We start from the raw sequence: 26,799 nt of genomic DNA on the forward strand, positions 1-26,799 counted from the left end.
AGAACACACCAGAACTACTGAGTGTCTCAGCTCAGAGCAGCAACTCTGTGGAGAGCTGAAAGACAAACCTGAAGCTCCGTAAAACAGGGCACATAAGATGCATTTGAAGTTGGTTGGGCTTTTGTTTTTTTATATCCTGCATATTAAATCTTATCATTTAGATTAAAACTAAACTCCAGATAATTTAACAAAATAACCTGAATTACAATCAATTTAATACATAAATTTAAAATCTGATATTTATGCTGACATTTACTATAGTGCAATAAAGTAATTTACATGAAAACACCTGCAAGGAGGAATAACACAGGCTGCCAACAACAAAATACTGCAAAGAGATCATAGCTAAATGCTTGGGAATATTGCTTCCTGAAGTGCTAAACCAGCTTTTTCCATCTCTTATTGCTTCTTAAAGAAATGAAAATATCGTTTCATCAGTTCAACTCTGTGACCACTCAGCTTTAAGTTATGAAACAACCTAGAGACTGATTTTCTTCCTACAAACTTGAGAAAAGCAGAAAAAATTATCAGGTGAGGTTTATCAGTTCTAACAATGTTTTGGAACATTGCAACCCCAAAGCAATCAGTTCAATTAATTAGCAATAAATAAAGTGCAATGCATGCTAGTATACTAACACAGTATGAGTGTTTCAAATATTTTAGGAGTACATTAAACTAAAGAAAAATCTAATTTCCATCTCAATGCATCTTGACAACAGTTACAAGAGTAACTAATCTGACAACTGTGTATGAAGTTCTGGTTTTATTCTGATGTTTAATATGTAAATGTTTAAAAGCACCCGATATAGCCACTTCAAATAAGCAAGAAGCGATATTAAATATAACAGTTTGTGAGTAAAATATGGTCTTTCAGTTTCAATGATTCCTAACCAATAAAAAATAGTATTATTAAATGTCTGTATCCTGAGAAAATTAGTCCTCAAGTCTGTCAATGAAAATTACTATTGCAGAAGGAAGCTGAGGCACTGACCTTCACTCCACTTAGAAACTACTGAAGTTCAACCTTTTCACGAAGTCAATTCTAACTCTGGGACTCCTTCCCCAGAATAAAACCCCAATGAAACAGAAGAGTGAGCTCAGGTCCCAGCTGAGAAAGAACAGGCTTTCACAGCATGCCCAGGGATCCCCCATACTTACACCTCTCTTGCAAAAGAGATCCTGAGAAAGCAGCATGGATACAAGGACACCCACAGGACAATTTGGTTCTACCTCCATTTGTAAATACAGTAAATCAAGCACAAGCAGAACAAATTATAAAATTCTGTTAGGAAGCCCTGGAGCTTTCCTACGTCACCTTCCAGCAAAGCAATACAAAAGATCTTGAAACGAGCCAGAGTGACTTGAGGAAGCAGCCACAGGAACTCCACAGAAGAGGAGGAAATAAACAGCCTGCATGACATTTCCTCATCTTATGGTTTTGGAAAACAGCAGGGAGCCATGTCTCAGGGGTTCCTAGACTGAGAAGGGTATTAGACATGAGCTCAACAATCACACAAGGAAAAGTAGCCCTGGGCACCTCCAGCTTTCACTCTTAGTATTAAATAGTTCCAAGAGATTCCAAGCCAGTTACGCAGACAGAGGAGGCTCCCAACACAAAGCACTGTCAGAGTTGGATATTTATCTACCAGGGGCTGCCCAAAGTCACCAACAGTAGAGTGATGCAAAGCAGCATTCTCAAAGGTTTCAAAAACTCAAAATGCAATCCTCTAAACACCTGAGGTAGTGGCAGCTGATACAGGGACACAGCTCAAACAAAAGCCATCTGTCCCAACTCCAGGAGAGTTTCTAAGTTTCAGGATCATATAAGCAAACAGCACCTGGACTAGCTGGATTCCAGTCAGACACTCACTGTGGAGGAGCTAAGTTTGGACAATTATGTTTTTCATAACTTTTGCCTCTTCTTCCTTCTCTCTTTCCTCCGCTCTTCCATTTTTATGGACAGGTGCAAAACATCAGGAATTAATGACCAGTTTTGCATGCTAAAATATGTCCATCACCATTGTCACAGAATTAATTTCTAAGATGGACACTACTATGGCTTGAAGCTGTTTTCTACTCCTTCGGTAAGTATTGAGTGTACTAACATGATTCCGTGTCCAGCCAAGTGAATAAAACGTTGCAAACTCTTGCCAACTCAAGCAAACCACAGACATACTAAATAAGCTTATTTTTAAAACATATTATCAAATTGGGAAGCAAAGTTTCAAGATTTCTAATCCCCTTCAAAAATATCAGTAGATGCAACAAAAAAGACTATTTTAAAGGAAGGAACAAAGCAGTACATCAATACAGTGTTACTCAACTCCTTTGAATTTTAACACTTAGAAACTGTGACACAATTAACATACATTGCAAACTATACCCAAAGCCCCTCAATCCATGGTTGTTCTCAATCTTAATTCTGTTGTCTCAGTGCATAAAATCAAAGTGCTGAAGAAAAATAGTACCTGCCTATTAATTACAGCACTGCAGAACAGTAGAATTTAACACACATAATGCAAAAAGTGATCATTTAATCCAACTCCTCCATATCACAATGCCACAGAAAATGCTTTAACTCCTAGCATCCTCTCTGGAGAGGCAACTTACCATGTCATAAGCTTTTCTGCCAAGGAAAGTCTACCAAACAGAAAGGGAGGTGTTTCAGTGACCCATACCTGTAGTTAGAGATATTGATAGCTTATTCCTACCCTGAATTTATCCTGTTTTCCAGTGCTCCTCTCACTGTGTGTGACAGATTGCAGAAACCTCTCATATCAACCCTTCCATGTAGGAGTTTACATCAGTCCATTCACAAGCTGCCCTTCTGATCAAGCTTATCAACTTGAGCTCTCCACGTCTTTGGCTGCAGCTCCAACTCAAGTACCTTTCCAGTCTCTACGTGCACTGACAAAAGGGAGATGCTGCTTTTCCCACCTCTCCCAAGCATGTTTTATTGCCTCATCCTTTGCACTGAGTCCAGAAATCCTGCGACAAGTTGCATGAAATCTCTAATGGAGAGACAATTTGCCTCCCTTAGCCTTAAAAACAATGTAACTCAAAATTTAAGGAGATTGAAGTTAGTGGAGGATGGGAGTTTAGCTAACTTCTGTGAAACCTTTACAAACTAAAAAAACCCCAAACAAACAAAACCCCATGAACTTTAGCTAGAGAGAGCCCTGTATAATCAGAATTTCAATTCCAGCATCAATCTCTGCTATTTAATCACACTAGGTCCTAACAGTAAAGAATTATCCCAAAACAGGTGTGGGCAAAACAGCTGCAGCTCAGCAGAACTCTCAGAAATCCTCACTCAGAAAATCCCTGCTCTGTGATGCCAGATCAGCAAAACACTTCTTTCACAACTGTCCTGAAACAGCCAAACCACGTGAAAAAAATGGCTCCACCACTGTTGCTTCAGATGAATGACCCAAACCATCAAATACAAGTAATTGTAGTACCTTTTTTTTCTATGTCTCTATCTCCCCTCAAGGATATTTCATTTCCCAGGATGAAGGACTGCCTTTGGCATTTAGCAGTGCATCCCACAGCTTAAGCAAAAATTAAATGAAATTTCATTAAACCAAGAGGTATCTGTAACACTACATTTTTACTGCACTATTCTTCATTCACTGTCCCTTTATTTAAAGTTACTTTTGTCCACTGTCGCATTTTAAGCCCACCACTCTTTATCTACAGAATGTTGCCCACCACAAGTGATCCACATGGAGAAGTTTAAAGTTTCATTCAGGACAGGAAAATACCTTAAAATGGCCTTGCAGGAAGTGCTTGGCTGTTCTAGATGTGAGCTTGGAACACTGTTTGACACTGTCCACTGCACCTTAGGCCAGCAACCACTGAAGGATCACCAAACCCCATTAATTTAACATAGCTAATACCCACTAGATTATAATAATCTGAAGTCCTTCTGACATGAAACAGAACCTCTAATTTTTAGCTCCAAACAGCTATCACAGCTAACATGATGTACTGGCCTAGTCATGTCTAAATTCTCTTTTTCAAATGGGTGTTACTCATTAGAACAGAAATCCCATAATATCTATATCCACAAAGTCTCTCATTTTGGAGCTTCTGGAGATTTGAGAAAATGCCTCTTTGAAGTATGTTTTAGCAAGTAATTCTATGAGCAATCCCCAAAGAAAAGCATCTCAACAATTGACATTATCAGTTCAGCAACAGTAACACAGCATATATACTAAAGTCAGCTGAATTATCTGGTAGAGAAATTAACTGGTAATCAGAGTTCTGTCCCTTGCATGTTACTAGAAATGCCAACCCTTTACGGGGCATCAGCATAAAAGTTCCATATTGCAAATGGAAAATGAGCCTCTTTTGGAAAGTAACTGAATTCAACTTTCTTTAATGCTGAGCCCAATCAGTGCAAACTGGCAGCTTGGAACCAAAAACTCCAATGCCAAATATGAAGAATCACAAACTCAGCAGCATTGCTGGCTCTGTGGCACACATCCCTCAGGCCCAACCTCCAAGTTCAGTCTTGACAAAATCCCACACACCCCCAAAGGGCAGAACTATTTCTTCCTCAGCTACCTGCTGCTTGTGCCCTCCCCTTCAGGCAGCCACTGCCTTTGCATAACAGATTAAGGTAAACTCTGAATGGCCATGCAGTGTTCAGCTGTGCTCAGCTTAAGGTCTGTCACCAAGTCCCACACCATCACTCCTGTGACCTGCTCCCCTCCTTCTCTTCAGCTCCCTCAGCCAGTCTGACAGGGGCTGTTTCTCCTACCTTACCTACCTCGGAGCCTGAAATCATCAACAGCAACAGTATCACCATGCCGAGGGTGGTAGCAGTTGAGGGGTTTTGGAAAAAAGTGGCTTCACAGCCATCTGAGAGGCAGTGAAACAGAGAAACCAACATGCTCTCACGGGCTGAGAGTAGTAACTGCAAGGCTTGAAATATCAAACATCCCTGTAAGGCTCAAGATTGTTATAGGTACACCTGAAGTTTAGCCCACCTCTATACATCAGACCAGGAGTTACAATATGTAACAACTTACTTGCCATAAGAAGCTATTCTGCATATGCACCTTTTGCTGCATTATTAAGAAAACACAAAAGTGAGAGTACCTTTTCTCTGTGACAGGAATACACTTGCATTGAAGTGCATCTCCCTCTCTTCCCTCTGTCTACACCATCCTTCCACCCGACTACAAAACCCACTGCACTGAAAGCCCCTCTTCACAGAGCACGACTTAATTCTCAGATGTTTAAGCTTTTCGGTTTCTCTCTCTCTGAAAAGTCTTCTGCACAGCTCACCTCTTGAAAGGGAAAAACCAACAAATGGAGCAGCGCTCCCAGCACCACCCAAACCTGCTCCAATTTCTATCAGATCCTGCAGCTTCTCAGCTCCAAGCTGCAAAGAGCCCATCCTGCAGCTCACAAAGCACCAAAAAGAGACTCAGGAGCCTCTTTCCTCAACACTTGAATGACTGCAGAAAAACACTACTTCAAAAAATTACATCACTTGTTGTTAGCCAATAACACCTCTAAGTTTCATGCAGGATATTAATTTATTATAGTGTACTGTCTAGGAGACAAGAGAATTGGCCAAAAATATACAGGGGCAAAGTTAACAGGAACAACCCTCTAAGGACTGTTCTGTTTCCACAGGGCCAAGGGAATATGCACAAAACTGAAACAGCTCCTGCAAAAAACTGAAGCTCAACTGAGACTGAAAATGGGATGCAGCTGATTGGAACGAAAAATGTGGAAACAAGTGCTGTTCATTACTTAGTGTTACAGAAGGATTGTTTAACAGACAAAAAGAACAAGAAGCAGAAGTACCCTCTTTACAACTCCCTGAAGGGGGGTACCTGTTGCTCCATTTGAACTGAGATGGGAATTTCCTCTCTTCCCACTCCATGAAGTTGCCTCTCATATTTCAAAAAGCTTTTGCTGTGGGCATGTGTGAACACAGCACTGATGCTCACTCCAACTGCCATGGCTGAGAACACAGCACACTATTACACAGTCATCTAAACATGTGCCTGGAACGTTTATTTCAGATCCAAAATACAAAAATCAAAACATTGGATGTAAAACACACACTGTGTGAGGATCACATGCTATTTCTATAGGATGTTTCTTTCATTCCTTCATTCTCTCTATGTGCTGAGAAATAAAATGTTCACATGAGGTTGGAAAATGCTTGTCCACTAATTCCTACCAGACAGGAACAGCAGTAGCACGGGAATTCTCAGTGCACCACAAAGATGATAATTTACATATCTTCAAGGATGACACCCTCTGACTGATGAGGAACTGCCTGATGAGAAACAGTTGGGATCTTGAGATAGCCAGACTTGTCAGAAAAGATGCTCCTTTCACACCCAGCCTTGAGGTGGGATTACACAGCTCTCCCTAAAACGATAGATGTCACTTTGAAGGCACCAGACTAAATGTAAGCATGACAAAATGTCTCTCAAAGAAGCCCCCAACCAGAAAATAAATTAGAAGATAAAAACAGCTATCAGTCTTGCATCTGAACAATGTGGTCCTAAGCTCGACAGCATGTGAAAAGTAAAGGATCACAGTCTAAGGATCACAACCCAGAAATGCTTTTAATAAATAAATACTGCCACATTGCACAGCACAGGATGATGTTGCAGCAACCATCTTGGGACAAATGAAGCTCTCATAAAAACACAGAAATTTACAGAGCCACTTCTGTTCTGTTCCTCTGCCAATACCAGCAAAACATTGAACAGAGCCTCAGAGACCACAGCATCTAATGCCCTGCAGTATCTGTGTGAGGCAGTGCATGCACTGCCAACAGGAGCTGCACTCCAGAGCTGCACACCCGACATCAGTGCTGACCTTGCAGAATGCACTCAGAGCGCACTGGAGAGAACCTGAGCTCTACAACAAGAGGAGAGGGTCACAGGAATGCCTAAGGAGACACAGAGCAAACCTGCTAACTCCTCTCAATCATAAGCATGGCCACAATGTAGAGATCATGTTTACAGAAGGAACTACTATATTAACCTTGCTCATCTACAAAGACGGTAAGTAACAAGTAAATACACACACTGCCACACAGATGTGGGTATGGAGATGGGCCTTGAACGCTTTAGTTCACTACCAGGTACAGCAAAAGAGGCAATAGTCATCTCAACTTTTCAAATCCTGAACAGAAATTCAGGATTTACTGGCAGGTGCTCACAGTTCCCCCCTTCCTACCCACCATCAATACCCAGATGAGCAGGACAGAAATTATGTGAACAGAAGGTCTGCAGGAAACTTATCATTTTGAAGTAAGATCAGTAGACCCACATGTAGCAGTACCAGACAACAGGAAAATGGTTTCTGTTTTCCCAGTAGGAGGAAAAGTAAAATGCCCCTAACCAGGTAAAGCTTCATTGTCTGGACAAGGAAGCCTCTAAACACCACCTCTCTTAAAATTCACGGGAAAGAAAGGAAAAGAAGAGATTTTGATCATTTAAAAGTTTTTATAACATGTAAGTAAAGCTTTCTCAAGTTACAAGATGAAAACTGGACTGGCACGATTTTCAAGTTCAAGAAGCATTTAGGTACATTTCACCTTTATCAAAGCTCATTCAAAAGTTTGGTTTCATTAAAATTACAAGGATGCAATTAAAAAAAGCCCCAAGCCCAAGTTATTAATTCAAGCATATGAAAAAGAGGACTATTGTAAATGAAGACAATCTGCAGAAACAAAGCCTCTTACAACAGCCCATTTTCTGATCCTTGATATTCATACAGTTCCATCAATCAAAATAAAAATCTAGGTCATTGGTATTTCCAGCCAGGATGCAGAGAAAAACCAGCATATCTTAGGAAACAAATATTTTCTGCAAAGGATGAAGCATATCTGGTAAAGCTTCTGACAGGCACTTCTGGAAAAACTTTACTCCTTTCCTACTCCACCCCAAATACCAGTTCATTCCAATTTCAATACCTTTGCATATACCCTGAAAGCAAAGGAAGAAGGGCAAAGTAGTATTTTTCTGCCCAAAAAGAATCTTGGACGGACAGAAATTTTTAACACATCCACTGCTCTAAATTCTATATTTTAAATACATTTTCATGTTCTTTTATATTTTTTTTCTATCTTTTATATCCATTTTTCTAAATTAGACTCTTGCACACCCACCCACCACTATTCCGAAAACAACGCATCTGCCACATAGGACTGGCTCAGACTCAGCAAAGGTACTCTAACAATTGAGATTTCAGCCAGAGCATCACAAACGCAGTTTTACCATCCAAATCTGCCCTGTGAGAGATATTGTGGAAAAAAAAAGGTACTTTCTTGTCTTTAAATACAAGAAAAGGATCTCAGCATAGAATCCACTGATACCCACGGACAAGATGAAGAATTTCAGACGTTATTCAAGACAAAGATGCTGCCTAAAACTGCTGTTTCTGGGAGGTCAATTATATTTCAAAAGATGAATAGCATATCAAAAGATAGGGAAGGGATTACCAAGGGTTGTGGGCTCCAGACCTTTGAAAAGGAAGGAGAGCAGGGATCGAGTGTCAGCCATGGCTCAGAGCATCTGCCAGGGAGAAAAGAGGGGCTCAGTCACCCCACTGGGACACTGGATGGGACATGTCCTTCCCCAGGACCACCCCACCACCTTTATGAGGAGGGGGACTATGAAGGCCCAATGGGTGGAAGCAAAACCAGCCTACCCTACAGCAAAGAACCTGTACATAGTTACAGTGGGGTATCAGAAGTTCTTATACAGGTAAGGGAGTATTCCCACCAAGAGAGCTTCCAGGACAGTTTGACATATATTGGGTTCTTCATGTATCTTAAAGGGACACTGACACGTTACCCCTGAACACCTGGAATAACTGTTTTCCTCTGCTACTGGGAAGCACCTCAGGTCATGCTAAGCAACACAACCAACATTCTTGGCTTTTTTGATCCACTTGTTCCTCTGATTTCTCCTCATGTTTTACTCAACAGCCACAGCCAGCAAGCGACTGGTAAGCCCAAAAAGATCTCGTTTCACCACCAGTCAGTCCTGGGCAAGGTCTCATTTGCCACTTTGCTGGAAAGTGATTCTAGCAGAAAGCTCATGGCCCAAGGACAGCAAGGGAACAACCAGAGCTTTGCAGCAGTTACACTCCTACTCCTTGACTCACTCTCTCAGTCCCTACCCTGACCACTGGCTTGAAACAGAGGTACTGAAATATAACTTGCATCCAAATTCATTTCTGTGGAAGCATTCTCTTGCAGCTTGAAGTTTCCATGCAGAGACAGAAGCCAAGCATTAAAAAAGTCAAAGCCAACACTCAGGCATGGCAGCAGGGGAAACACGCAGGTACACTGACTTGGCAGTGCAGTAAAAGAGAAGAATCTCAACAGACCTGGAAGAAGAGTAAAATGCAGCCAAAAGGAAGAAACATATCTGAAAAAATTTTCAGTGCTCACAGAATGTTTAACCTCATTTCTGGCAACTGGGAGGCAGTGTTATGAACCATATGCACTACGGAGTGAGAGTCTATATCAATACTATATATCAATACTGACATATTTGTATTAAGATTTGCCAACTATATTTCTCAAAAAAAACATAGGAAGAGCTTCTTGCCCTTGACCTATTACTCTAGTGGGATCAAGTATACCTGGCCTACACACAACCAAGGGCCCAAGAGAGTTTCACTGACTTACATGACACCTTGCAGGACCTTTTGGGGATCGAGGTCAAACAATCTATCGACATAGTGGCGGCTACTGGCTGTGACCTCCTGCAGAGACAGAACAAAAAATTGCAATAATTTATATCAATTCACAGAATGGCTTATGCAGCAGCAAGTCTACAAAACCTCCCAGGCAAGAAGCAGGCAACCCACAGAATAATATTTAAATGTGCAGTGTGTTACTGCTGGGCAACATCACAGAAAGATAACTCTGTGTTCAAGCGTGATCTAGAGAAGATGAGGTGCTTAACGCAGATAACAACATTGTAAGTGTCAAAGCAAGTTAACAGAGTGCTGTTTATGAACTGCAGTTATCCGCACTGCCTTAAATTGCAATTTTATTACATTTAATTACTATATAGAATAAAAATTAATTCCTGGAAGAAAAAGTTTCAAAGAGTACTTAACATTGCTCAAGAACCATACCCACAAACAAGCCCTCCAAATGAAGGAAGCTCCTAACAAGACATTTTTCTGTAACTTACTTTGTCACAACATATCTACATTTCAGAGCCTGTGCCACGCACCTTCAATGGGACAGCAGCACAATACTCCCTACAACATTCCCATAGTGCTGTGTACGACAAAGCAAACTCTCTTCTCAGCAACAGGACTATGCTTGTAAGCTACACACTTATGCACCACTGATTTGTTATTCCTTTTGAGATCCAAAGTCAGAGATGGCAAGCATTCCAAAATATGAGGGTGGGAAAGGGGAAGGGAATTTTCCATCCAGGTTCTCATGAACACGTGCCAGGGTGCATTTCCATTATCTCACCTTTTTTTTTCTTTTTGCCAGCTCTCTTTTCACTAAGTTTTACCTATTTTTTCCTTATGAGTTTTCCTTGAGAGAAGCTCTAAGGGAATTGAAAACTCTTCCTTGCTTTAGCAAGTATCTGCTCAGGGGCTGAATCTACTCCTGCTTCCCGAACCCTGATGTCAGAGCCACCAGCAGCTTCTTGCCTGTGGTCTCACATCACAGGGAGGAATCATCTAGAGGCAGCAGGGCTCCTTTGTCTCCAGGAACACTTAAATTATGCCACGTAAATCCTACAGATACACTTCCACCGTGTAACCAAAGGCAGTATTTTTGAGAACAGCAACAGACTTTTAGCTACGTATGTATTTCCACACAGAACTTTTCTAGACTTCAAAGATCCCACAGCTTTCTGTTTCCAAAATGTCCTGGCTTCCACCCCATCAGCTACAAGGTCTGCAGTATGTAGGAGGGCATTTATACCCAGGCAGTCTCCGAAAAAAAGGATTGATCGACATAATCAGTTTCATGGATCCGCTAGCCAACACGAATATTTTAGGGAACAGAAGAAAAAGCGTCAACCCTCAGCTATTGCGGCAGCACTCAGGTTGCACCTTTTGCATCGCTACTCCCAGCACCCGTGCGATGCAGCAGGACCGCTGTGCCCCCTGGGCCGTCCCCGGGCAAGGGAAGGTGGCTGTCAGAGGCTCCCGCAGCACGGCGGCTCCTCCCTGCCGCAGGTGCCGGGACGCCGTGAGGACAGAGCCCCGGTCCCAGGACCGGCACAGCCCCCGCTCCGGGGCAGGCTGGGAGCGCACCTGGGAGCCCCCTGCCCTGCTTCGCAGCCCCCTGGGAAGGGCAGCGCCGACAGCACCAGGGCCTTCCATGTGCCGAGCGGCAGCTGCCCGGGGCCGGCGAGCCTGAGCCGTGTCAGCAGCCAACGACATGTCCAAGAGCGCCGGTGCCTCCGCAGGCACGGAATGGGCTCCTCGCGGAGGGAAAACCCGCGCCGGGAGAAGTTGCGGCGCGGGGGACTGAGGGAAGGAGCGCGGCCCCGCCGCACGCGCCGCCCCCGTTCCCGACGCTGCCCCAGGGCCGCTCCCGACGCCGCCAGACAGCGGGGCCCGGCGGGGACCAAGGTCAGGCGGGGCCCGGCCCGCAGCACTCACCGAGAGGACGCTCATGCGGAGCGGCGCCTCCAGCACACACGCCATCTTGGCGGAGCGCTCCGGCACCGGCGGCGCCTCAGGCCGGCGGGCGCGGGCTCATGGCGGGCGCGCGGCGGGCGGGGGCCGGGGGTAGCGGGGCGGGCCCAGCGAACCGGCCGGCGCCGAACCCCCGCTGCCGCCCCACCGCGCCTGCGCCACCGCACGCCACCCGCGTGCGGAACGGCGCCCGCTGTGCGCACGCGCGGGACAGGGCGCGGCCTTCGCGGGCCTCGGAGGGTGACGGCCCGAGCCGAACGCGAGCCCGAGCCGAGTTGAGCCGGAGACCGAGTGGAGCCGAACCTGAGCCGAGCCCGACTCGAGCACAGCCCGAGCAAATCCGAAGCTCTGCCGAAAAGAGCTCGAGCCGAGCCGAACTCGAGTCCGCGCACAGCCGAGCGGAGCGCGAGCCGGAGGCTGCCGGGCCTTTGTCCGAGCGGGGCCGAGCGGGGCTAGCGCCAGCTAGCACATCCCCCCAGCCTCGCTGCACTCTAGTGCTTTGCGTGCCTTTATTTTGTCATTGCTTTTGTTGCCGGCGTTGATTTGTTTGGTTTTGAATTTGTTCTTCACAGAAAACACCCCAAACCCAGAACTTCACTCAGATGTGCTACAGGTTCTACAAGATCTGCTTTTTTATTAGCCCCACGGTATTCCCCAGCCTGGGGCATGGGGACACTGACTCTATCCACCCTGAGGTCAGAACTAAATGGGAGGATAGTAAAGCCACAAAAAACAGCAGACACATCACAGCTCAGGTTCACACCTCTCGCCCTTAGCTCTTCCCAGGAAAATAGGTTTGCCAGCTGCTAGAGATTGCACAGGGTAACAGCAGCGTAATAAACAGACCTTAGGATGCAGTCACAAGATGACCTTAATAGCTTTTATTTAAAAGTACCCCCTTATGAAACAAGGCTATACCTCTTTGCTTTGTTTTTCTGTGAGCAGACTGATGACATGCTGTGAAAATAACTGTGTGCTGGCCTGGGATGGAACAGGTGAACACTTTTCTCAAGGACCAGTAACAGCAAAGCCATGCAGAAAAAAACTGCAACACAAGGGTTGAACAGAGAAACATGTTTTCCAGAGGTTTCTCACCAAAATTTCAAGTTATTAAAGAAACTCTAAATCTTTTTAAAGAGGACATGAGACTCTGGGTCTTAAAAGCCGATTTAAATTTGCCAGCGTTCCCTAGAGTTTTCCACATTTTTTGAAGTACCTGGCCTTTACTGGAGAAGCTCAGAGCTTCTATTGAATCCTCCTTGCAGCAGAGAATCTTGCCAACGGGGAAAATCCATAATGGATGAGAGTAAAGTAGGGGAGGACACTGCAACCTGCAAAGAGGGCGTGAACAACTGCAAGAAAGGGCAACTCTAGAGGTCAGACATGATTTACACTCAAAAAACGTTTTATGTTCACCATGTTTACCAGCTGCACGCTGCTCATTGGACGCTGAAATACTTTATTAAAAAATGTTTAAAAGGTTCAAAAATCAGTATCGTATCTTGTCGAAGTCTCCTGCCTTCTAGAAACACATTTATCACAAGGGAGGGGAGGCATGGGACAACACACAACAGAACAGTTTGCTTGAAAAACAAGGAATCAGACTGAAAAGTCTATTACATATTAAGATATATCTTCCACTCCAGTGCCAAGACCCTGAGAGCTCAATGCTATTCTCAGGTTCCTTGGGAGGCTTTTCAAGTCCATAACACAATTTATACTTAAAATACTTTATTTCCATTATAGTGTTCAGATCATGAGGCATGATTAAGATTTTAGCACTGCAGACCCAGGACCCTTAAAGAGACTCATCTGCTTCATTAACTTATCTGACACTTCACAACCACTTTACATACCCTGAGTGTCATACTCGGGTTACCCCCCAGTTTCTCCTCACACCTCAGCATGGTTCTTTCCATGGCTGTTCTGACAGATGAGCTGTTAATTTAACTGTTGAGAGCATTAATTATGCCCTCTTCTAGCCCTTAAACACTAAACATGTTTAGTTTTTGTACTGAACTGCCAACAGGGGAGGAAGCAAGATGAACCCCAGACCACGGAAATGATTTAAAGACAGAATTCCCGACTCTGACACAACTCACACTCCCTGATCCATTTCATTCACCCTTTCTCCTCCACACTGCCTGTGCCTTGGAGGAGGAAAAGCACAAGAGCTACTTCTGTTCTCGGGGCAGCCCAACCATGAGGAATTCCATCTAAGAATTCCATCTGTCAGGAAGGCTAATGAGTCTAATGACGTATGCTTAAAAGCATTGTCATTTTCATTAATTCACTCAGTTTTATCCCCATGGCCTTTTAGGTCAAAGGTGTGCAATTTGCTAATAATTCAGGGAAAAAAATTAAAAAGAAAACTTCCAAGACAGGCTATTCTGCCAGCTCCTGTTCTCCCTTGGCTGAAGATTACAAAGGTGCTTTGGAAGAATCCAAATCCAGTTTGAAAAATTCAGCAATTTACAGCTACTGAAGTGACAAGTGAAAAGTGAGGCTAATGATAATGGGAGAGGTTACTGTCTCAGGCAACTTATATATCCACCACCTTGTATGAATACAGAACACAGAGCTGAGACAGTGGTGATGTCCACATTTAGGAAGCTGTTCTTCCTAACTACTTCCATTAGAAGACATTGATCTCAAGTTTTGAGAAACAAAACTCAAACGAGTTTTTAAGAGAGATGCACTCTTCCATGTCCCCATAAAACTGTCATACTCCAATTCAAGACACTTGGTTTGCTATCAAAACTGTAATTAAAAGCCAGTCGTGGACAATATACATTGCTTTGTTTATGACCATGAAGTTTTTCTGAGGCATGACTATCACCAGAAAAAAAACTCTTCATTCTTCTATTGCTGTTTTGTTAACATGGAAATTCTACTTTCAAATTTAATTCATAGAGTTATTGCATATGCTACTTCATATTAAAGTAGTTCAGTATAAAACAAGACAAAAGCAATAAAATAAAATCATTCAGTCTTGTAAGTCAGACATCCTGTCACTTGGACTTGGGCTGCAGTTTAAGAGTTCTTGTTAAACAAGCATGGTGAGTCTTGTACAGTTGCAGATATGGAGTATATACCATACACCAAGAACTGAAGCAAAACCAAGGGATATATGAGCTTTACATCCTTTGACAAAGTACTTTGCTGGAAAAGTTTTCTCAGCTTTCTTTAACTTTCAACGTCTTTCTTTGACGTTTATTCTGGATAAATCACCTTCCCTGTGAGAAGCACATCCAGCCTCTGAGCTTAAGAAAGTAACATGACTAAGATCACGTAACATTAAAAGAACAAGTAGTCCACTACAATTCTCTGCACCTTCCCACAGAAAGGTTGAGAGAGAACTTAAGTTACTTAGTTCATCCTGTGAAGCATTAATCTGTTTTATCTTCATCCTCTGCAGCATAGATAGCTTGGTTCCTTCTCTTGATTTTTTTAATGCCACTGTTCCCGTTTTCATCACCAACGCGTTTTAACGACCTCTCAGTGGAGCTCTTTTCCTCCACCTGCTTGCTCCCACCAGTCTTCTCCAGTTCCTCGTTGTTGGAGTCCATAGCATCATCAGACGACACTGCCATGGAGTCTGGCATGATCCGGATGTCAGAGAAGCTTGTAGAGAACTCAGGAGGGTGATCAGGGGAGGGATCTACAGAGCATGTACTCAAGTCTTCATCACCACCTTCTTCATCCAGCATTATTTCATCTGGATTAAAGGAGGAGAGGCCAGAATTATCTGTATTATATTCACTAGGCTCCTCTGCTGACCCAGTACTGTCCATCTCCTCTTCCTCTTCCTCTTCACATTCACCTCGTCCTGAGCCCTCTTCTTTAGCCTGCTGGATCCTGTCATTGATGTCAGTGAGGCCAAACTGGGCACAGAACTCAGTGGTCTGTGGATTGATGGTGTGAACTGGCTCCATGTTTTTCTGGGGCTTGTTGGGATCATAACAAGCAGCTGTCAATGTGAAGTTACAGGGAATTTTGAGGTCATGGTTTAACACCTCTTCAATGGCTTCTTCTGTCGCACTGTAATCCCACCTAAACAAGTGCATAAAGTTTAAGGAATTGCAATTAGTCAAAAGGTACTGCGTGTTCCCACTGCAGAGAGCAACCTTCAAAGATGGATTACAAATTCATCTTTCAACAGACACCTAGTTCCTTAAATCCATCATACAACAGAGACCTAGTTCCTCAAATGCCTTTTCAGGAAGGTTTTCATTTTCCTTTGGTCAGTACTGAGACACCCCTCTCCCCACCAAGGATTTGTGTATTATGTCAACCCACCCCATAACCCAGACTGATTTTCAGTCCCACAGTATAGTTTCTGTCTCTCAAATGCTGTTATCTATGTTTCCAAAATGAAACTAATTGCCCAGGTAGAGCAGTAAAGAAATTGTATGCTTTAGTGTACATCTTTTGTCAACATCTCCTTTCCTTTCCAAGGCATTTAGCAAGTTCTACAGGCATTACATGCTGCAGAACAGAAACACAACTCCAACATAACTTTAATTCCATTCCAGAAAAACAAGCAAACAAGAAAACCACATTTCTGTCTCTATTTTGCAGACAACTTACTTGGCATGGAGGCCATTCTTTTCAGGCATATTCCAGGAGCTCTGCGTCACATTAACAAGGTTGTTAGTGGCCTTGAGGACTGCAATCCACTCGGCATCATACTCCAGCGAATCACTCGCATTGGGATCATGCTCCACGTCTATTATCTGCTTACAAACACACAGAAAACACATGAGGTGAGTTATTTCTCTTGACACCAGAATCTGATTAAAGTTTCAAGTGTTATTTTCACTGTACAGAGTTTTAATGAAGTTTAAAGTACACTGAGCTAGTGGTCTCAAGCAAACAAGTCCTCTCAAGCCAGCCCCCCATAAGGGGCTAACAAAGGAAAATCAGTAACAGTAAAAAAGGTGTTTCTGAATTTTAGCTTACAGCAATTAAAAAGCAGAACACACTCCCTCCCTACTGCCATCAACTACACAGTGATGCAACTTATTCAAAGCACTTTGTCTTCAGTGACTTTAACCCAAATCAAACCATTTAGGTTAGCTAAAGCTCTAGTCAGGCTCTGACTTTAAACACTCCACATAAAGTAATTAAACCCTCCTGCTGGAGGTAGTACTAATCCAGATCAGTTTTGCTACAGGATTTTAAGTCTCGACTAGCACTCATGTCCCTTTGCATAGATAAAGCTCATCCTCATACTCTCTTCCATCTTCAAAGGTAGTTACTGGGTCAAATGGATCCCACCACACATCCAAAGGACAATGAAGTACTTCCCCTTGGGGATGATAAAAGCAACTTTAAGACTAGTAAAACACTTGACTGCATTTGAAGAATATGCTCTCAGCAGCTCACTCTCACAGCAAACTATTTTAGACTCATCCATTGAAGCCAGGTACTTGTTCTAAGGTGGATGGAAATGGTAGGAGTAAGCAAACACTGCACCTACACAATATAGTCTGCTTATTTCAGGACAAAATTATACAAAGATCGTTACACACACAGAGCATTCCTAGTTTCTTTAAAATTCTTCTATTTTTCAGCACTATTCTTCATCTTATATCTAAGCACAGCACTAACAGTTTAAACAAATTAAATACTTAAAGTGAAAACCCTCTGCACATGTTCATCACCTGCAGGAAGTCTCTGTGTGGCAGGCATTTATCCAGAGCCAGAAACTTGGTTGCTTTTGGTAATTCTTCTTTGGAGTTTGTCTGAGGAAGCAAATGGTGTTAACAGTCATTAGCACTTCTGTGAAATTTGACCATTCTAAACAAGTTGTGCAGACAGGTTTAAAGGTATGATTTCTACCGAAAAACACTTAATGAAATAGAAGAGAGAGAAGGACAGACTTCACGGGGAGTCTAACAGGAAGCAGGTGAAAAGAAGATAAGCAAGAGCTACATTTCAACACTAACCAAGGCAGCTGAGCACATCCAGCAGTGGAGCAAAAGGAAAAACTGTAACTTCAGTGGAAACAGACTTCCTGAGCCTACAAAGTCTGGAGTTGCATTTTTACAGCTGAATAACTTGTGTACAGGAACAGCACTGGCACCACTTTCAGGGATAGTGATAGCGTTTCAGCTACAGGCTGGTTTTTGGCTTAACCTGGGCTACCAGACCTGCAAAACTGTACTACGGGGATCCTCCCACCCCCAGGTATCCATCCTCTTCAGTTACTCCTTTATCACCTTTTGTGATAAGGTTGTCTCCTTTTTATCACCTATTGTGAAGTTGTCTCCTTCCCCAACAGAGCAGGAGAGTGCTTTTCTATACAGTTAAATTAACAAGTTTCAAGAGTAATAACTTCAGCTATTTCATGCTGTTCCTGAAGAAGATTAGGGAGTTACACCCCTCATTTATAACATCTCTTTAATTTACATAAACTGGTAGCCCTAACACCACTTAATCTTCTGTGGCTTAAACTGAGTTTTAAGAACAAAAGCCACTAAACTGCTTTTCTGGAGATGATTATGTGCACTAGAATTCTAAAGTGTGCCCGGGTCACATACATTCTTCATTCCCCCCCCCCCCGCCCCTTTACCTCATGTTGCATGAAAGCTGCAAATTTAACGTGGAGATGTGCTGAGAACCAGTACGTGGGCTTCAGGTGCTGCAAAAGCTCTGAAGCAGCAGGGCTTCCCAACGTGTTGTTCTCCACTTCTTGACGGAAGAAGGATTTCATTTTGAGGAGCTGTTTCTTGTTTCCATAGTGATAGATGCTCCTTGGCCAGTCATGTGACATAAATATATCGATAGGACGCTTTAGCTGTCATGACAAAAAGCACATTGCATAAATACAACATATTGACAAAGAAGTTTAGAAATCATTTGGGGCTGCCAGCTGTGTTTTCTACTGCCTCATACATGGGTTTGTATCATCACCATGAATCAGGCACACAGAGGAAATCACACCTAGAAAGCAAGTCCTCTGCCCACAATCAAAGGCAACTTCTTCCTCATGAAATCTTTTAAAGCTTTATTTAAAAGGAAAAATGTCTAACCACAATATTCCTCCTCAAAGGACACACCCCTCAGATGTCTGATCAATGTGATAAAGCATTATTCGGTTCAGTATCCACCATACTGGATCAGAGTAGCTTTAACTTCCTACTTCCAAATTAATGAAAACAACCATTGTTAAAAAATGGGCTTTTCACTGACCTGTTTGAGTTTAAAGACTTCAATATTCCTCACGTGGTAAGCACTTCTGATGGTCTGCTGGTTGTATGGTGGGCTCTCAAAGTGGCCTGAAATGTTGAAAACAATAGTAGTTGCCTGAATCACTAGTTGCCTCCTACACTGTTGGCAAAGCAGCTTTTTGGGTCACCCAGACACCTGGAATAACCCCAAATACAAGGCTGTGAGTTTTTGTGATTGTTCAGAGTGCTGCCACCCATCATGAAACTAGAGCTTAACAGGTTCAGCAGCAGCTTAAACATCCCTGTCACTGCCCACAGGCACCACAGGCCCCGGAAGCAGAGACGTGTACCCTGACAAAAGGGATGAGTTTCCAACTTTGCCTTGGGACAAGAAACATAAATGCCTAGCATAGCTCCTACATACTCCACAGAATTAACAGAAAACTTGCTTTTTTAGTCATTGCCGAAAGAGTCTCATCTCCCTCAGGCAATATTCTGGCATACGAAGTGCCCCCTTGATGACAGCAGATTTAATCAGCATTGACAGGTATTAGACAGAATCAGGCGCTCTAGAAAACTGGTTCAGTGCTTTGCAGCTTGAAAGCCACCTGCAAAGCTTCTCTGAAGCCATTTGTTAGTAAAGATAGCACAGTACAGCAACCACAAGGACCACTCTTTCAAGTGCTGAGATGAGAAAGAATAAACTATTTTCTACTCATTGTCATGGAGTATCATCTGCGACAAGATTTTTGCCAGCCTTCCCAGGTAGAACTCTTGAATACATACCCACATAACCAGGAGGAACCAGATGTACTAACCCTAAACCTCAGGGCAGGATAATACACTTATACAGGGTCACACTTATAAACTAACTGACTGTTTCACTCAAGGAAAACCTAACAGTGTTGCACTGCACGCTGAAAGGACACTGCCATGGAAAAATCAACACTGATCCAACAACGCTCAAAAGGTGCCTTGCTTCCTGCTGTGGTTACTGGGCAGCTACAGACTCATCTACGAGCTCCAGAAAAATCCGTGTATTGAGCCAAGGGAGGTTTCAAGGCTAAGAGACAGTTCAGGGCTGAGCACAGCAAGACGCTCCCACCACGGCGCGGCCCCGGCGCTCCCCTCCCCGCCGCCCCAGTACCTTTCCGGTAGTCGTGAGACTTGAAGATGCCCGAGATGCCGCCGATCCTCACGCCGCGGAACCGCACCACGCCCGCGTAACCTGCGGGCCACGGGAGGGAGGTCACGGCGGGGCCGGGCGGGGCAAGGGCTGTGGGAGGAATCGCCGGGGGGCTGGCAATGGAGCGGGAGGACCTTACCCAGGTAATAGATGTTGGGCGCGACCCACCCGCCGTAGGGCAGCTCCTGCAGGTGGTTGGAAGCCTCGTGGTTGCCGCCGATGAACACGGTGAGCACCGGGGCTTTCTTCTCGCCCGAATAGTACCTGCGGAGACACGGCAGCTGCTGGACCCGGCCGAGCCCGCGCGGGTGGGGCCGGGGCCGGGGCCGCGCCAGCGGCGCTCACCGGTAGAAGGTCTGCATGTGCCGGTACTTGGCCGGCACGGCCATGCAGCGCAGGTCCGCCTCGTTGCGCACGGCCTGGAAGTCCCCGCAGCAGAGCAGCAGGTCGGGCCGCACATTGTGGCGCCGCTGCAGCAGCTCCAGCGTCTCGTACATCTTGTCCAGGGCGCCGTGGCAGCACCCAGCCACCGCCACCTTCATCGCCGCGGCCGCAATGAGAGGGCGCCGCGCGCGCCTTTGCGTCACCGTCGCGCGCCCCTTTGCGTCACCCCCGCGCCTGCGCTATGCGGGGGACACGGCCTGGGGTAGTCGCTGCCTGCGGGCCGCAGGGTTACAACGGGCCGGGCACACGGGCCGGGCACACGGGCCCCTGGGTCCGCCTCTTCACCCCCGCTTCATGCCCGCGGGCTGCCTAGCGTCCTGCTGTGGGGGACTCTGCCCGGTGACTTCCGGTGGTCCCCTCCCGCTCTACCCGAGCAGGGAGGTCGGACCCACTGACCTCCAGTGATCCCTTCCAGCCTTCCCCGTTCTTCACAGAAGAGGTGGACAGGCATTGGAATGGGCTGCTGGGGAAAGTGATGGAGTCACCGTCCCTGGGAGGTGTTCTGGAGCGAGTTCAGAGCAGGGAATGGAGCTGGGGAAGGGTCACCAGTCAGAGAGGAGCAGCTGAAGGAGCTGGGGGGCTCAGCCTGGAGAAGAGGCGGCTTGGGGCGGGGGGGGGGGTTTGGCTCTCCACAGCTCCCTGGCAGGAGGATGCAGCCAGGAGGAGGTCGGGTTCTGCTCCCGACCAGGAGCAGGGACGGGACGGGAGGGAACAAGGGAGGGGACAGGAGGACATGGCCTTAAGCTGCACCTGGAGAGGTTTAGATTGGACGTTAGGAGGAATTTCTTAATGTAAACGGTGATTAGACGCTGGAAAACGGGCTGCCCAGCGAGGTGGTGAAGTTCCCATCCCTGGAGGTGTTTGAAAAGAGACTGCACGTGGCACTCGGTGTCCTAATCTGGTTGACAAGATGGGGATCAGTCACAGGTTGAACTCGATGATCTCAGAGATCTTTTCCAACCTTAGTGATTTACTCTGTGATTTTGTAACTGGCCAGTGTGACCTTCACTCTGGGCAGTAACACCGGCGCAGTGATGAGCGCCGCGGTCCGTAACTGGTCAGGAAGGCTCGTCACACAGAGTGGGGTTGAACAGCGGCACAGGGACCCCTGCGGAGGTACCCGGGCTGCACCAGGAGGGCTGCACGGCTCCCCCGGCACCACAGCACCCGCCGGGCACTGCCCGCACTTCCTCGACCAGCCCTGTGGGGAGCAGCACAAGCTGTACTTGTCCCTCACTGCGTGGCTTAGAGACCACAAAGTGTTGGTGGAGCAGCACGAGCAGTGGCTGCGCACGCTCCCAGCTGGCATTTGTGCTGATAAAACACCGACTTGGGGCCAGTTCAGGATCAGGCAGGCGTATTTTTAGCATAGCCAAGCACTGGTTTCTGTAACTTTGTAGCACACAAGGACAGAACGTCAGTGACTTCACCAGGGCAAGCGGGTAGGAGGCGGGGTGAGAAATCGGGCATCTCCCCTTTTCCTTGCGGACTGACAGGCTGCTTCTTTGGAGGGCACTGATTTCCTGCTTTGGAAGGGCAGTGGATTGGATTGTAGAGTGGCCTTGTACGTCACGTAGTGAAGCCTCTCCAGACTTTTTGCACTTCAGAACTTGTTTGGAGGTTTTTTAAGTTGGGGAATGAACAAAATTGCCAAGGACATGGTTAAGCACTAACTTGGTACTGCTTCCCCTGTAATCATGGAACCAAGCAGACATTCCTGTTCCCCCACGGTAGAAAGCATTACATAATGGCCTCTCTTTTGATACTAAGAAAATATGAGTATTGTCTCCTACATTTCATAATTTCACAGTGTTGCATTACTCTGTGTTCTTTGGGGTTCATCCAACCCCAGCTGAAGTGGAGGGGAAAGTTCCTCTGGCTTACAAACCCCACAAGTCTCCAAGGGGAAAGCACAGAGGGGAGCGCTCTTGGGGTGCGCTTGCCTCCTTCACTAATTTTGCTGAGACCTACCTGGCGTAGTGCAAGAACTCCTCAGTCCAATACCACTCCTGGGAAAGCTTTCCAGCTCTCTGGGGAAGAACAGCAACCTCTCGCATTTGCCATGTCTCAGACTTCCTGAAAGGAAGCAGTGAGAGACAAAAAATGTCCATGAGCCTCTGGAACATACCAGCTTGCCCAGGGTACACCATCTTGAGGGGCTTCCTGAGATGCCTACCCACCCACATTCATCCCCAGCCAGGCAAGGTAAGTTAGGGCAAATACTGTAATTGTATTTCCTGAGTTTGTTGGCTTGGGCTCACTTCTCATATTCCATCTGCTACTTATCTCAAGTGAACTGGTGCACACTAGAGTCTATAAAGTTGGGCTTTTAAAATGTTTTTTAATGTAGCACTTTAGTATTTGTACACTATTCATGATGCATCTCAATCTCCGTGCTTTAACTCAGAGTGTTCACCGAGCAAAACTGCTTTGACCTTTCCAGAGCACAAAAGGAATCAGCCGTGCTGCTGTTTACAGGGTAAGTGGAAGCAAGTTAACGTTTAACTATGTTCTTGTAATTTTGTTCAGTCCTTCAAGACTACTTGAAAACCCACGTGACTGAAGCACAGCTCCCTTCCAGTGCATGACTGACCCGTGTTTGGCCTTGGATTGGGTTTTCCAGTCACAGTCCCCTGCCCCAGTTGCCTGTGCATGTGTCTTGTGCCTGGATGTCCAGTCCTGCAGCAGAGGACTGAGTGCACATCCTGTCCTGCACAAATGGCCAGGGGACTGAGAGGCCAAGGAGGGAAAAAGTCCTGACAAGCAGGGTTAGGTCAGTGGATTGCTTGGAGGTATTTGCCCTTTCAGATGTTGCCTGCCTGCACTGACCAGTAAGTAATGTTTTCTTCCTGAGGTGACTATAGAAGTTTAGTGCCATGAAAGTAATTTTCCTTTCCAGAGAAATGAAGAATAAAGGTATCTGTGGATGACAGAGTTGCTTCCCTCATCTCTGAGAATGGAATGAGAGGAGCTTTTGAAGACTTTTCTGTCAAATTCTTCCTAGTGTTTTTAGAGTATACTAAAAGATTTCTAGCACAATTTATACAACAATAAAATGAAGAGGAACAGCAAAAGGGAAGCATCCGTATTTGACTTTTGGGGAGGGAGATCATGGCTGTGAAGGAAGGTACAAGGAGAAGTGCTGGGAGACAGTGTTTGTGAAGGAGAGGGAGATACACTGGAGTGCAAGTGACAGATCTGATGTGTTCCAGCTGGGATTCTCAGCTGCCCCTGTAAGCTGCAAGGACATGTGAGGTAGCAGGGTGGTGTGCAATGGAAGGGAGGGGCTGCTTCAACCAGACAAGTCTGAAGCTCCCTTAGGAAAAAGCCCCATGAGGTTGACCTTAATATCATATGGCTTACCTGCAGCTATGTCCAGGTGTCTTTGGGCACCTCCTCCCGTAGATCATGTCTGATGATTGCAACACAATCTGCAGTGCAGCAACGCAGCTGCTAATGCAGGGCTGTTCCTGGCTGAGGGGCTGCAGCTGCCTCCCTCATCCAGCTGCACCAACAGGGCTCTTTCCCTCTTAATCTGTACCTTTTGCCAGAGGGCACTACTGATGGCCTCCAGCCAACAATGGGCTGGAAGAAAAGAGATGAAGCAACCCTCAGTAAATTTGCAGACGACACCAGCTTGGTTGGGAGTGTTGCTCTGCTCGAGGGCAGGAAGGCTCTCCAGAAAGACCTGGACAGACTCGATCTAAGGGCTGAGGACAACAGCGTGAGGTTCAGTAAGGCCAAGTGCCACATCCTGCACGTGGGTCACAGCAAGCCCCTGCAGCTCCAGCCTGAGGCAGGGGTGGATCGAGAGTGCTCAGCAGGAAGGGACTCATGGGTCCTGGTTGACAGCAGCTGAATATGAGCCAGCAGTGTGGCCAAGAAGGCCAATGGCATCTTGGCCTGTATCTAGAGTACTGTAGCCAGCAGGACCAGGGAAGTCATTCCTCTCCTGCACTCAGCATTGGTGAGGTTGCACTGCATTCAGTTCTGGGCTTTGCAGCTCTGAAAGGACATTGAGGGGCTGGAGTGTATCCAGAGAAGGGCAGCAAGGTTCGGGAAGGGTCTAGAAAACACGTCCCATAGGGAACAGTTGAGGGAGTAGGGTTTGTCCGTCGAGAAGGCTCAGGAGGGAGCTCATCGCTCTGCACAACTCCCTGACAGGAGGCTGTAGTGAGGGGGGGACGGTCTCTGCCGTGCCTGCAGCGAGACGACAGGAGGAAATCGCCCTAAGGCGGAGACAGGGGAGATTCAGATTAGCTATTAAAATTTTTTTTCACTGTTTAGGTAGTCAGGCATTGGAATAGGTTGCCAGGTAGGTGGTGGAGTCATCGTCCGTGGAGGTGTTCAAGAGGTGTCTTGAACAGTCGCTGGCTGATGTGGTTTAGGGGTCACAGTAGCAGTGGCAGTGCTGGACGCGTGGTCAGACTGGATGAGCCCGGAGGTCTCTTCCAGCCTTGGCGATTCTGTAATTCTATAAGGCGTTGGTGGCGTTCCTGAGGGGAAAACAAAACCCGCGGTCCGCGGTGGCTGGTAAGCCTGAGGCAGGGAAACGCCGTGAAACAGCCCGGGGGCTCCCCGAGGCGCCCGACGCTCGTGAGGCGGTCCGGGGGCTCTCCGAGGCGGGACCCGCCTCCGCCCCCCGCCCCCCCGGCCCGCGGCGCTGGGCGGGCCCGGCCGTGCGGAAGGGGCGGCCGGGGCGGGTGGCGGAGCGCGCCCGGCGGCGGGAGCGGCGCTGGGCATGGGACGGGACGGGGCGCTGCCCCGGCGGGTACGTACGTGCGGGCGGGCGGCGGGGCCCGGGGCGGGGGTTCACTCTGTCTGAGGCAGCGGTCGGTCGGGGTCCCCGCGGGGCCCGGTGGCGGGGGCCCGGGGCGGTGTCTGTGGGTGAGGAGCCGGCGCGGGGGTCGCGGTACGGGCGCTGGCGCGGTCCGTGAGGGGCCGGCGGGGTGTGCCGAGGGCGGCGGGGGCCGGCGGTGCCGGGCACACGGGGGAGGCGATGCTCGCCCCCAGCGCGTTGGGAGCACCGGCGGTCCGCGGTGTCAGGGGCCGGGGCTGTGAGCTGTCCCCGGAGAGTTGTCCCCAGGGGCTTAGGCGTAGCAGGGTCTGAGCACAGCGTGTTCCCAGTCCCGGCTGGCCCGGAGGTGTTGGCTGTTGAGAGCTAGAGGTTAACTCCGTTGAGGGATCCTCAGGCTGTGAACCGCTTGCCTCAGCGCCCTTCCATTATCTTCACTGCGGCTGTGAATGAATACGTCGTGAATACGTATGTGAAAGTAGGATTTAATTTTTATTCCCCGACGTATTTCTTCCTGAGCAAGAAGGGGAACAGCTGTGGCTACCAGACTCCTTGGTTCACGGGCAGATTAATTCGAGATTAAGTTGAGCATAAACTTGTAAAACTGAGATTGAATAACGCGTGGAATGATTTATGAAGGAGGTGTTCCTGTCGGAGTAATTCTCTCTGCAGGTCATCAGACTGCGTTGGTCTCAAGTAATGTAAATATTTTTAATCCTGGGACTAATTATATTTCCTCTCTTTTTTCCTGCTGAAGAAGGAAACCCTGGGAGTTGTGCTGCTCTGTGCTCCCATCTTTGCAGAAATGCAGGCTAGGGAAGGATTCCTGAGGCGGGTAGTCCCCCAAGCTGTTTGCTGCTAAAGTGCTGCCTGCAAGGCAGGGCCCGTTTTTCCTGGTGGTGGTCTTATGGCTTTACCTCACATGATGTGATGCCTGCTTTCAGGAAATAACTCTTCCAAGAATTTACTTAACCATTTATTTAAACCACCTTCTCTATTGATTATTTTGTTTCAATCTCTCAAGCTTGGCAGGTCTGCTTGCTTAGGTTGTGTAGAGGGAGGTTATTTTAGAGAGAACTTTGAGGAGATTGTCAGTACTGTTAAACTTAGTTTTGTAAAATTATGTGTTTAATGTCTGCTGCATTCTGAGAAACTGAAGCAAGAGACAGTTGTGGGTTGTTTGGGTTTTTTCTCAGCATTTATATATCTGGAAAGGGTAACACTGTATCAGTTGCAACTGATTTATATTTTCCTGAAAATGAAGGAGAAAAGTTGAAGTTCCTGGTGGCACATGGCCAGTTTCCATTACCTAGACCTTTGCAACCACTGTCATGTGTCATATTATTTTGTACTCGTAATTTGCACAGAGGTGCTGTCTTAAAGGTAGCTGTGGGCAAAGCTCCTCAAATTACAGCTGATTGATGTGTGACTGCCAAACAGTGCAGAGATTCACTGGTAAAGCATCTATTTAATTTCCTTCAGCTGCAACCTGTGGCGCAGGTAATGAATAATGTGGCTCAGGCAGT

General features: G+C 46.4%; 3 protein-coding genes and 1 long non-coding RNA gene across 6 annotated transcripts in view; 2 read left to right on the forward strand and 2 right to left on the reverse strand.

Moving 5' to 3' along the window:
- The window catches only part of ARMC8 (armadillo repeat containing 8), a 61,364-nt gene extending 49,587 nt beyond the window's left edge, over positions 1–11,777 (reverse strand). For both annotated transcript variants that reach the window (XM_085069991.1, XM_085069990.1), the window contains exons 1-2: positions 11,638–11,777; positions 9,683–9,759 (exon numbers count right to left, since the gene is read on the reverse strand). In XM_085069991.1, the coding sequence (XP_084926117.1) occupies positions 9,683–9,759; positions 11,638–11,682 (122 nt within the window). In that variant the 5' untranslated portion in view covers positions 11,683–11,777. The remainder of the gene's footprint in view (positions 1–9,682; positions 9,760–11,637) is intronic.
- Positions 11,778–13,387: 1,610 nt separating this feature from the next.
- Positions 13,388–20,608, reverse strand: DBR1 (debranching RNA lariats 1). Its single transcript, XM_085069995.1, has 8 exons — positions 20,380–20,608; positions 20,174–20,298; positions 19,996–20,076; positions 18,871–18,956; positions 18,251–18,475; positions 17,340–17,420; positions 16,264–16,409; positions 13,388–15,726 (listed from the first exon to the last, which is right to left on the reverse strand). The coding sequence occupies exons 1-8, from the start codon at positions 20,574–20,576 to the stop codon at positions 15,063–15,065; spliced, it is 1,605 nt and encodes a 534-aa protein (XP_084926121.1). The 5' UTR covers positions 20,577–20,608; the 3' UTR covers positions 13,388–15,062.
- A 582-nt stretch (positions 20,609–21,190) lies between these two features.
- On the forward strand, positions 21,191–23,552 carry LOC146433540 (uncharacterized). The gene is made up of 3 exons (XR_014854151.1): positions 21,191–22,683; positions 23,008–23,251; positions 23,378–23,552. It is a non-coding gene; the product is annotated as an uncharacterized LOC146433540 (long non-coding RNA).
- A 1,556-nt stretch (positions 23,553–25,108) lies between these two features.
- Positions 25,109–26,799, forward strand: part of LOC146433541 (serine/threonine-protein phosphatase 2A regulatory subunit B'' subunit alpha-like) — a 50,567-nt gene continuing 48,876 nt past the window's right edge. Inside the window, exon 1 of one of the 2 annotated variants that reach the window (XM_085069987.1) lies at positions 25,109–25,249. The gene's annotated coding sequence lies outside the window, so the exon portion shown is untranslated. Of the gene's footprint in view, positions 25,250–25,306; positions 25,366–26,799 lie in introns of those variants that run through there. The other variant, XM_085069988.1, reaches the window with a different exon arrangement.

This window comes from Lichenostomus cassidix, chromosome 9 (genome assembly GCF_008360975.1).
Source record: "Lichenostomus cassidix isolate B80296 chromosome 9, HeHo_3.0, whole genome shotgun sequence".
Lineage (NCBI taxonomy): Eukaryota > Metazoa > Chordata > Aves > Passeriformes > Meliphagidae > Lichenostomus > Lichenostomus cassidix.

What these genes read in the sequence shown, in the direction of transcription:
- DBR1 (XM_085069995.1), bottom strand. Translation starts at nt 20,576, where the DNA reads ATGAAGGTGGCGGTGGCTGGGTGCTGCCACGGCGCCCTGGACAAGATG. An exon ending in CACATGCAGACCTTCTACCG is followed by an intron (nt 20,299 to 20,379) that starts GTGAGCGCCGCT and finishes GTGTCTCCGCAG; the next exon opens with GTACTATTCGGGCGAGAAGA. An exon ending in CACACAGAGACTTCCTGCAG is followed by an intron (nt 16,410 to 17,339) that starts GTGATGAACATG and finishes GTTTGTAAGCAG; the next exon opens with ATAATAGACGTGGAGCATGA.